At 41.9% G+C, this 11652-nt stretch overlaps 2 protein-coding genes across 5 annotated transcripts in view; one reads left to right on the top strand and one right to left on the bottom strand.

The window, feature by feature from the left end:
- Window positions 1–499, bottom strand: part of LOC134810842 (uncharacterized) — a 25158-nt gene extending 24659 nt beyond the window's left edge. Inside the window, exon 1 of the mRNA XM_063816962.1 lies at window positions 1–499. This exon is cut by the window's left edge and continues 1536 nt beyond it. Within this exon, the coding sequence (XP_063673032.1) occupies window positions 39–461 (423 nt within the window). The 5' untranslated portion in view covers window positions 462–499 and the 3' untranslated portion in view covers window positions 1–38.
- Window positions 108–11652, top strand: part of ENTPD4 (ectonucleoside triphosphate diphosphohydrolase 4) — a 28629-nt gene continuing 17084 nt past the window's right edge. For 2 of the 4 annotated variants that reach the window (XM_054656586.2, XM_024345098.3), the window contains exons 1-4: window positions 146–261; window positions 7861–7961; window positions 8916–9113; window positions 9970–10175. In XM_054656586.2, coding sequence (XP_054512561.1) covers window positions 7954–7961; window positions 8916–9113; window positions 9970–10175 — 412 coding nt within the window. In that variant the 5' untranslated portion in view covers window positions 146–261; window positions 7861–7953. Of the gene's footprint in view, window positions 262–7860; window positions 7962–8915; window positions 9114–9969; window positions 10176–11652 lie in introns of all 4 variants that reach the window. The other 2 variants (XM_003311677.7, XM_519659.9) reach the window with 2 other exon arrangements.

The following is an 11652-nucleotide window of genomic DNA, read 5'->3' as shown; positions in this document are numbered from 1 at the left end:
GCGCGGGTCCACGGAACACCCCAGCGCTCGGACGCCAATCATCCCGCATCAGGCTCCGCCCCCCAGCGCTCAACGCGCCCCTCGGCGTGCGCGCTCCCGCCGACAGCGGGCGCGCTCCGGGCGCAGGCGGTGACGTGTTGCCGGCTGGGGCCGGGCGGGGGTGCGGCTCCAGGAAAGGAGCGCGGCCTCCAGGAAGCCGGCTGGCTGTGATGCTGCCCACTGGTGGTCCCGCGCTCCCGGGGTCCCCGGCCGGCCAAGCAGGTGAGGTTGCCTTCCGAGCGTGGGTGAGGGGAGGGCGGGCGGCCGAAGGGGCCGGCATCGGCGAGTGGGTTGGAGTGTGGGGGCCGCGGACGAGCCTCTCTGCCCCAGGCCCCAACAGCCACCTGCTCAGCCCCGCGCCACCGCCGCTGCCCGCTCAGCCCCGCTGACCGGTTCCCGCCTCCCCGGCCGCGCGGCCACATCCGAGCGCCCCGGGACCAACCCTTGTGAGCCCTGGCGGCCGGCGCGCTCCCCCAGCCCCTGGCAGGGGACACCTGGCGGTCGCGCGCCTCGGGTGACCGCTCGGGATACCCCCCTCGAAGGGGCGGAGCTTGACCGGGCAGCAGGGATGCTGCACCCGGGACCCAGCCGGCCCTGCCTGCCGCTTTAAATGATGACATTCGCTCGTCTTGTCGTTTTCGCTTTGCTTTGCTTTTGCCAGATTTCATGTTAGATTTCTTCTTGGAAAAATGGAGCTTATTGGGCAGTAAAGTGATGATGCACAGCATTGTTTCTGAACTTGAGTAATGCGCGGACCCCTTTTAAAGGAACAATTCTCTTATCGTCTAGATTGTGTCCCAGAACTCTTAGGGTGCTTCAGACCCCAGTTAGATGAACCCTAGTGCAGAGCGTTTGCAGAGAACACTTATCACGAAGGAAACTAAAGAGATCCTTTATGATTCAGGAACTTTCAGGCTAGAAGGTAAACTAGAGGTAATGGAAGAATTCTAAATTAGAGACTCAAAGCCCAGGCTAATTTCACATTGCAGTCTTTGTTGTCTCCTTTTTGTGATGAAAATACCAAATTATCCAGCTTTAGAGAGGCCTAAAAGAGTTATATTATTTGTGTTACCATATATTTGATGTTTTTGTATCAGGTTTGTTAATTCTGTTTGACATAATAGAATTATAAAATGGAACACTATTTCGTATAGTTTAATCGTTTATTTCTCTGTTTACCTTAACAGAGGTCTTGGTAGTTGTTGCATGTTGAATCTATGGCTTATATTCTTCTACCTCTAATAGGAAATGTGTGACTGAGGCCCTTGAGGATATAGTCTAGGAAGGACACAAAAATGATCATTTATCTAAGGATTTATATTCTCTACGTATTTACTCAGCATGTTTATTTAAAATAGACTACTCGTGAATAAGGAGACGATTCCAATTGTAAGAAAACATCAGGATGTGTAACAGGTTAAATCTTGACAAAGAAACATGTTGACTTGTGCCTTGAAAGAAGTGTAGTCTTGAGAGGAGGACACGGTGGTGGCTCGTGGTGGCTCGGAGGAAGTGCTGTTAGTAAATGCCTGAGGCAGGCATGGAGACAGCTTGTGTGGGAGAGAAGAGAGAGACCTGCTGCACTGGAGCTGAGAGATGGTATCTGGGACTGATGAGAGGATAGGTTAGTGAGATAAGGTGGACCAGTTGATGGATAAAAGGTTTCAGGTGCCACACAGGAAACTTGGTGTTGATCCATGGCCTTCCAGAAGGTTCTTAGCTGATCATATTTTGAAGGCCGTGTTTTACAAAGAGTTGCTTGTAAAGTGTGGCGTGCACAGTGAAGGCAGAAGGTGGGTGAGTCGCCAAGAGATCTGTCTTGAGGTAGTGGTGCCTGCTGTGGTCATCTTAGATATGAGGGATGTCTGAGGAAGAATCGACGGGCTTGGCGAATGATAGAAGATTGTCAACTCCGGATGTGGGAATCAAAGCTGCGAACCAGATAATCCAGGTCAATGGGGATTGGTGGTACCTGTCTTAGACCTGGAGAATTTGGAGGGTGGTATTAGAGTTTGCATTAGAAGATTTCAACCCTAGACTTGGACTAGTTGAGCTTGCAGTAACAGGGCTTCAATGAGCTTGGAACGTGGAACTGGAACTTGAGGAAAGTCAGAGTTAATTCAGGAAAAGTGACCAGAAAAAGAGTACTTAAAATGGGAACCAGAATTTTGCAAATTAATAGAGGGAGGAAGAGGTTAAGATTTTATATTGTAAAATAAAATTAAAATGTGTAAGATAAATATTGAACATACAGATCATAAATGCAACTACATACATATCTTCTTAAAGAATGAATCAAGTTGTCTTCATGTATCTTTTGTCACTACTGAGTAACGGTGCCACCCGGCAGCCTCCACATCAGCCTCTCACTCTCAGAAAGACAGTTGTTTCTTGCAAAACGCTGCCGGAATGGTTGAGAGCATCTTTAATTTTTCCAGGTTCTCTTGAATCCTTTGATATTCAAATCATTCTTTTCTAAAGTACCCTTCCCTGTGGTACCTTTGCTTATTCAGAAGCTGAGCTCTCCCAGAGGCTGACTTCTCTGTGATTTTGTTTGCCTGTGATTTGAGTTCACTAACATCTGTTTCCTTGCATCTTGCGTTTTTCCACCAGAGGAACCATTTCCCTTTGTGGTTGATTTGCATTGTTTTCGTCGTTATCTGTAGAACTGTCAGTGAGAGACTGACAAAGACATTGACACCTGACTGTAGGCTTTATTCCAATAATGTTCAGCCAAGTAGGGCCCCACTAGCTGAAATCATGAGAATTAATGCATCTCTCTGGTGATAGGTCTAACACAATTTAGGCTTTTTAAAAACATGTCAGTTTTATGTGGTAGTACTGAATTTGCCTCCCAGTGCCCTGGTGCGAAGATTCTTAGCTAGAAGGACAATTGGAGTTTACATTTGAAGATCAAATTACCATTTGACTCTTAGGCAATAATCCATTGTACTTTTGTCCTGAGTTAAAATTACAGTGCTTCAGCAGTTATAAGCTGTCCTATTTTCTCTGCTTTTAAACACAAGCTTTGTAACTTAAGATATCTATTTGTCCTTTTGATCAAAATCATCACATATCTCAAAAAAAAAAAAATTCCTGAGACAAACCTCAGATGACACAAAGTTTCCTAAGTGCGCTGTGATCATTCTCTCGGTCACCTTCCTCTTCGAAGTGTGTTCTTTCTCACCCCATCTAGAATTGACCTCCCACCTCTAGGAATCTTTTCCTGCAAAAGCTAGCCTTCTCTGTGCTCTTCTCTGAGCTCTTATAACAAGAATCCGAGTAATTTAACATTGCCTTTAATTAGTATCTTGACTATTTTCTGGGCATTAGTATTTTCTCTGTAGCAATCTGCAAACTCCATGAAATTTGGAGTTGGGTTTGTTACTCCTCATGTCACCTTCGTAGTCCTGACTTTCTTCCTCAAGGACCAGTTTGCCTTTAACCATGACTTTAAGCTGTTAAATAAAACTGTCTTTTCTTTGGTTCTCAGTTCAGCTATCACACAACTATCACTGATGTTTTTTTTTAATGTTCAGATTGGAATTCCTATGTCCTGATAGGCTTTTAAGATAGGCTTTCTCAATATATTCGGAAAAGTATTTGATCCTGGAAACAAGGTTTCATCCGTCAAAGGTAGCTTGTTAAAAATTGTTATTTCCTCTGATGATAAAATTAATATATGTCCTTTGAAAAATATAGGCAAGCCTAGGGAAGAAAATAAAGATGATACCTGATCTCATTGCCCAGAAATAACTAAGCACTGTTAATATTTTGGTTTCTTTCCTAACATTTTATCCCCCCGTGCATGGGGACATTTTTTCACTTAATATATCATGAACTTGTTTTCATGTCAATAAATAGATCTGTGTCATCACCTTTAATAGTCACATTGCATTCCATTGCATAAATGTACCCCACAGTGGACATTAGTAACAGTGTTTTGCTGTTATACACAATACTATGATGACCATCCTATAGATTTTTTAGTGAATTTTCCCGATGACTTCCTAAAGAAGAATTTCTGGAAGTGTGATGGGTAGAGCAGAGGGTAGGCATGCATAAGTGTTCGTGTGTGTCACCCCAGTACCCCCAGAAGGTTAGTGATGTGCCTGTCCAGAGTCTCACAGCAGTACTCATCGACCTTTTCCCCTTCCCCTGTTAGCCAAGTATCACCAGGCCTTCATGTCTGTCAATATGATAGCTGTTTTTATTTCTGTTTATCTGAATACTGATAGTTTATTTTGTCAGCCATTTCAATGAGATTTATTTCAATAATCTCAAATTGTCTTTGCTCATTTTTCTGTTCAGTCTTTCTCTTATTTCTTTATAATAACTTTGGCTATGTAAAGGTTATTTACTCTTTGTCATGCACTTTACAAGTACTTTTCCCAAGTTGTGTGTATTCATAGCAGGGAGGGATTTTTTTTTTTGTTTTAAGCACACAGAAGTTTTAAACTTGTGTAGCTATTTTATAAAAACATTAAAATCCATTTAAACGTCTAGATCATTGATTTTTTTTCTTTTTACTTTTTGTGTAAACTTTTAAATCACAGACATTGTTTGTCCTAAATTTGGGGTACATGGTACAATATGGACACCATATTAAAACTTGAACTAATTAAAGTGATTTTTTTCCCCTTTGTCAGATAGGCATTATTAATACTTTTTACTCTCTAATATCTTTGTGTGTATGTTTTATTTCCTCCACTGCATTATAGATTCTTTAAGGTCTGGGCCTATATCTAATTCATCTTTGTGTCTCCCATTTCCAGCCATTTGTGAAACCTGCAATAGTTACTCATGATTTGTGTGGCAGGCACTGGTCACGGGGGAAACAGAAGAATAAGAGGCTGTCCCTGCCCTAGTGGGGCTTGTCATGTAATGAGGAAGCCAACCACACGTATAATACTTTAGCCCACTGCTGTGATAAGCAAATACTCTGGGGATATGAGGATTAGGGAAACTCACCGAGGACTCATGCTTGATTTGTGTCAGCATTGATTCTTAGGAATGCAACTGACAACCCAAGGAAGAGGTTCATTCTGCAAATGCCAAGGAATGCGAGGCATTTCAGTGATCTGTAGCTTGTGTTTCATGTGGCTGGAGCCTAGGGTACGTAGGAGGGGTCTGTCAGGGGATGAGACAGAAAGATAGGCCCCAGATCAGTACTGTGCAAAGAGCTTTCTGCGATGATGTCAGTGTTTTATGTGTGGACTGGCTAATGCAGAAGCTATATGTGGCTATTGAGCACTTCAAAGGTGGCTAGTACAACTGAGGAACTCAATTTTTAATTTTATTTAAATTTAATTACTTTAAATAACCACACATGGCAAGTGGCTGCCTCATTGGACAGCACCGGACTAAATCATGAGGGACCTCTTTTACACCCTAAGGAGTTGACTGTTTTCTGAGTGAGAGAGAAAAGTTGGGGGATGGGGAGTTATGATTCCCTGTTTGTTTTGGAAAGGTCACTCTAGTGTAGAGTTCTTAACCCTTTTGGGTCCCAGAACTCTAAAACTTGACTTCTTGCCAGGCCCTTTCCTAGGGTCTGCAAAGCTACAACTGTAGCACTCAACTGAGCAGACCAAAACCTGGGCCTGGGGGAGCTCCCATTCTGGAGGAAGAGACAAAAAAGAGAAACACAAGACATGCATTATGTTAGAGGACAAGGATGGGTGGATTCTCACACTTGCATCCCACCTCTCCCTCCCAGGAGCTGTGTGACCTTAGACAAGTTACTTAGCCTCTCTGCCTCATCCATAAAGTGTTGTGATAATAGTATCTGTCTTGTAAGTTGTTAGGGGAATGAAGTTAGTATTTGTACAATGTTTGGAACAAGGCCTGGCACATAATGAGCACTATAAAAGCATTTAATAAATAAACAAATAAATAAATAAATGCTAAGGAGAAAAGATCAATCAGGGAAGGGAATTGGTGGGGAGGGGGTAGGCATTGCAGTTATTGATCAGGTGACCAGGGAAGTCCTCCTTGAGAAGGTGACATTATTTGAGTAAAGACCTGAAGGGAATGAAAAAGTGAGCCATACAGATTCCTTCCTAGCAGAGGGGGCAACAAGTTGAGAGACCCTGAGACCAGAGAGTGCCTGGCATTTCTGAAGACCACTCGGAACATCGGTGTGGCTGGAATGCAGTGTAAAGGAGAGAGCAGACGATGAGGTCAGAGCCTTAACAGGTGTTAGATCCTGTAGGGCTTTGTAGATTGGAGTCTTTGGAGTATTTTTGAGTACAGAAGTAATCTGATCGGGGTCCTGAGCAAGGGGTGGGAGTGTGGAGCTATCAATTTCCAAGAAAGTATCATTGCCCGAGGGTGTTAAAGGCGAGGTCACTGGTTGAGACTGCCGGTAGAAGACTAGTTAGGCTGCTCTTTAGAGCAGGCAAGAGATAAGAGCCTGATCTCAGGCAAAGATGATAAGGAAAGGGATTTTAGATAAGCTGAGGTTAAAGAAATTAAAGGAATCTGTAAGAAATTACATTTGGGGCCAGGCACAGTGGCTTACGCCTGTAATCCCAGCACTTTGGGAGGCTGAGGCCAGCAGATCACCGGGTCAGGGGCTCGAGACCAGCCTGGCCAACGTGGCGAAACCCCGTCTCTACTAAAAGTACAAAAATTAACTGGGAGTGGTGACGGGTGCCTGTAGTCCCAGCTACTCGGGAGGCTGAGGCAGGAGAATCGCTTTAACCTTGGAGGAGGTTGCAGTGAGCTGAGATTGTGCCATTGCACTCCACCAGCCTGGGCGACAAGAGCAAGACTCTGTCTCAAAAAAAAAAGAAAAGAAAAGAAAAAAAGAAATTACATTTGGAAGATGAAGGAAGAGGGATCACACGTGAATCTGGTTTCCGATTTGTGTAGCTTGGTGGGATCAAGATTGGGACTGCGGGGGCAGAGCAGAATAGGAGAAAAAGGGGAGAAGATTGCAGTTGTTAGGGGTGCAGTTTTAGAATTTTCTCGTGGTTCTGTGCAACATTCAGATAGAGATAGCTCGTAGGCTGTTGAAAATGTGTAGAAGAGAAGCCTGGGGTGGAGAAAGAAAAATTTGAGTTACCTGATCATTGAAGCCTCAGTAATGATTGTAGTTAGAAGAGAATGAGGCTAGACAGAGAGCCTGGAAACATAAGAGTAGTCGGGGTTGGCAGAGAACAACGCTTAAAGGATCCTGAGCAGCAGTTATTCCAGAGCTCAGAAGCAGACCAGACGAGACAGCTGTCTTGAGAGGTCAAGCAGCTTTGTGAGACCGAGGAAAGATAGAGACCGCTTGTCCTTTGGCTTCAGCAGATTGGAAGGAGGCCCTGGCTAAAGGCATCTGTCTGCTCTGCAATTTGAGGCCTGGAGGCTGGAGGAGGAGTGATAATGGTGGAGTCGGAGAACTGACTAGGGACAAAGTGCCTTGCACAGTACTTTGTACATAAAAGGGAAGTCTAATAGACATTTATCAAGTGAATGGATATTTCAGGTTCACATTCAGCTTATTCTGCCTTTCTTCTACCTCCACCCCAAATCTCCCTTGTACCATAAGGTATTTAAGGCCTATTTGATATCCTGATATTTTGGGGTCACAGACACTTTAGGTTAGACAGCACTAACTAGTACCAGACGATTATCATCTCTTTTGATTTAGGTCTATATTGGACAGTATGAAATTAACTTAGAAGTGTGTTGCTCAGAATAAACCCTTCCAACAGCTTCAGTGCAAGGATCATGTATAGATTATATGTGGTTGGATTTAAGCACACACTTAAAGAACGTAGACGTTTTCTTTGATGATGCTATCTTTGTGATTTGTCTCACTTCCTGGAACAGGAGGGCTCTAACTCCGTGAGGACCCCAGCATTATTTCTATAATTGTGAGAAGGGCTGAATCCCAGAGCATTGCCTTGTTGCTGACCTTTCAGTATGGGGAGGTAAGTGATGGGCCTAATCACCATGAAACATGAAATCTTGGTGATGCAAAAACAGGTCTTGAGAGAAAAAAAATCTAAATCGCAAGTGAAAAATGTGAAGTTGTGCTGTGCTTCTGTTTAATACCTTTTTTCTTCCAGGGCCCAGTGAGGTATTTTAATGCATGAAGCACTCTTCAAGGTGAAGAATAAAGAAATTAACTGTAAAATAATAAAATTTATCCCAAAGGCAGTGAAATTTTTTTAAATCCTAATCATATTTCTAGAATGAGCCTCTCATTCTTGACATAAACTGAGGGGAAAAGTTCTTGATTATTTGCAGAAATGTCTTGTGGGAATATTTCTAAAAGTACAGGACATAGAAAACTCATTTATTGACTTTGTTATGGGGATGTTGTTAAAATGCTGTTTTCTCCCATTACTCAAGTCATCTGGGAGAAATTTGCCTTGGACTTCAGTGTTGAGAAAATTTGTTCCTCCTGAGCTATTTGTATATTTCTGGTGTAATGGGCAATGAGCTCAGTCGTATTTGCAGCAGGCCCAGCTTACGACATGCCTTTCTCCATACTGCATTCCCGTTTGGTCTCATCATCCTTACACTCGATTTCATGATCGATTTATATATTTATGTTATTGAAGTTATTCTTGTAAGCAGTCTCTAATTCTGTATCTATGTTGGAGCAAAGCAGGGTAAAATTAAAAATCTACATAATACTGTCAAGAGAAGGGGAAAACCCAGAAGTGTCGTAACCTTCAGGGCCTGATTCTCATTCAGATGATTTTATAATAAGGGGTTGTGTAGCTGTTGTGTAGCATATGCAAGATGCCAGTATACAGATACCTACAGTTAGGGAAATCCAGGTAGCTCAAGCCAAATATCTTATTTTAGGATCACTTTAGGTGAAGGAAGCCTCATTGGAGCAGATTGCTTTAAAATCTTTTTCCTTCTAATTTCAGGATTGGCATCTCCTGTCTTTTTCCTGCTTCTTGGCATTTTAGCATATCTCCAGTAGGGTGTCCTCGAATTCTGAATACCAATTTACGCCAAATTATGGTCATTAGTGTCCTGGCTGCTGCTGTTTCACTTTTATATTTTTCTGTTGTCATAATCCGAAATAAGTATGGGCGACTAACCAGAGACAAGAAATTTCAAAGGTAAGAGATAAAAACATTTGCTTTCTAGACCAGAAGCCTTACCTTCTGTCTTACCTGTTTTAGGCTGCTGGAACAGAATTCCATAGACTGGGTGGCTTATAAACAACAGCAATTTGTTTCTAACTGTTCTAGAGGTTGGGAAATCCACGATCAAGGTGCCATAGGTTTTGTGTGTGGTGAGGGCCTGATTCCTGGTTCTGAGATGAGGAGGTCTTCTTGCTGTTTCCTCACATGATGGAAAGGGGGTGAGGGGGCTCCCTGAAGTTTGTGCCCTCATGAACTAATCACCCCCCTGAGGCCCCACCTCCTAATAGCATCGCATTGGTGATTAGGTCTCCAACATACGAATTTTGGGGGGCCCCAGACATTCAGACCGTAACACCATCATTTCATGGCTTCACGACGTTTGGCTTTAGGTTGGAATTTAAGGAACTGTAGGAACTAGATTCTGTACCATGTTCATCATGGCATGAACAGTTAAACCATTTGAAGCTAGTTAACTGCTAACTACCAAATCCATATCATAAGAGGTCCTGGAATAATTATTTATACATAAGCGTCTCTTGTAATATGTTTTAAGCTGATTTTTGAGTTGGTAGTTTAGAAATAGAATTTTGCATTTTGGAATTTGTTTGAACTTCTGTAATGGAGTGTGTGTCTGATTTAGATGATCTTTATCATCATCACTTGTTTTGTTTTGTTTTGACTCTTCAATTACTCAACAGTTGTATTGATGTTATAGTGGTGCTGCTACATAGCTTAGAAATTACTGACTTGGTATTTGCTGCATTTTCTCTGTTAGACTTCAGATGATATTCTCTGTCTAAATCAAAGCATACATGTGTTTCTATACAAGGTACCTGGCACGAGTTACCGACATTGAAGCTACAGACACCAATAACCCCAATGTGAACTATGGGATCGTGGTGGACTGTGGTAGCAGTGGGTCTCGAGTATTTGTCTACTGCTGGCCAAGGCATAATGGCAATCCACGTGATCTGTTGGATATCAGGCAAATGAGGGATAAAAACCGAAAGCCAGTGGTCATGAAGATAAAACCGGGTATGTAAATGAGAACATCTGCCTGGTAACCAGGGTGTGTCCCTTCATTCTCTGTGGCGTCTTTCATATCGTTCCCTTTCTACACCATGGCCCTGAGTCAAACCTCACACCAGGACCTGATGGGTCTCCTTGTTTCACTTTCTTTTCCCTTTTCTGTCCATTTTGCAAAGGGTGACTAACACCTTGATAAAACATCCAAACAGACATGTCTTTTTGTCTCCTATAGCATTTTAAATAGTGCCTTACTCATGGTATCTACGCAGATGTTGCTGGTTGGCATTAATTATGGAGAGTTTTTTCCTATTTAGTAACCATTGGTCTCTATCCTTAATGACAAGGTAATTTCAGATAACTCATGAAAATCTGTAATATATTGGCATATATTTGTCACTTTTAAAAATTGCTGGCCACATATAGTTCTAGTCATCTAGATTATTTGGTGAGTGTGACCACAGAACTTAGAGCTAATCATAATTATGTATAGTTTTTAAAGATACTGTAATTTCTAAGCCAGTGTGACATGTAAAAGTTTAGGTTTGGCTTCCTTATTAGGTAATTTACATCAGTGATGATCTTTTTTCTGTATCATCACCATTTCCATGGACAGCAGCTTCTGTCAGGAGCATTTAGAATGGGAGATACCGGGAGTGCCTTGAAACAAGCTTTTTATGTCTTGATAGTTGACACTGATTTCAAACAGTTGACCACAGATCTTAATAGAGATGCAGCACTTTTATTTCATCTTACTAGTGTATTAGAATAGTAATACATTACTATCAAATGCAAACAATCCAAGAAATTTATCTGTTAAATTATTAGAGAATATTGATAAATAATAATTATTATAGCTTATTATCCCCATTTCAGAAATAAAATTTAAAAGAATATTCAGTTTAACATGAGAAAAATACATATCCTCATAGAAGAGTCTCCAACCATGTAGAATGGTGACCCCTTGAGTCCTCATTTTTTACGGAATAATTCAGACCCCACCTCCTCCTTCAGGCAGCCCTCAACAAGTTGATTATCCTTTGATGTATGGGCAGCTAGGAACCAGCATATTACTCAGAAAATCTGAAGTCTGTACCTCACTTTTCAGGTTAAAGAGAGGGAACCTACTGTGTGTCTGTATACCAGCATTATTTTATCAGAGTACATTTCCATGAACAAAGATTAATTTTTTAGTGAGTGTCTTTTAAGTTTTAGTTTTATGTATTTCTACCCCTTAAATTTTTATGTATCCCTAACCTAGAAACATTTTCAGTTAAAGTAATATTGATCAAATAAAAAACTTATGAGAAGACTGAAAAAATAAAGCATTTTGCATTTCATCTGGCTTCACGTACCAGGTCCCATCAGTGACTAAACAGATCTCATGGAATAAGATGAAAACTTCCATGCCTTGGAGTTGTCCTTTTAGAACAAAGGGTCAACTACATTATCATCCTAGAGTATATATTAGAATCTCATTAAAATC

This window comes from Pan troglodytes, chromosome 7, assembly GCF_028858775.2.
Source record: "Pan troglodytes isolate AG18354 chromosome 7, NHGRI_mPanTro3-v2.0_pri, whole genome shotgun sequence".
In the NCBI taxonomy this organism is placed as follows: domain Eukaryota; kingdom Metazoa; phylum Chordata; class Mammalia; order Primates; family Hominidae; genus Pan; species Pan troglodytes.
This window is presented reverse-complemented; position numbering and strand designations above follow the sequence as displayed.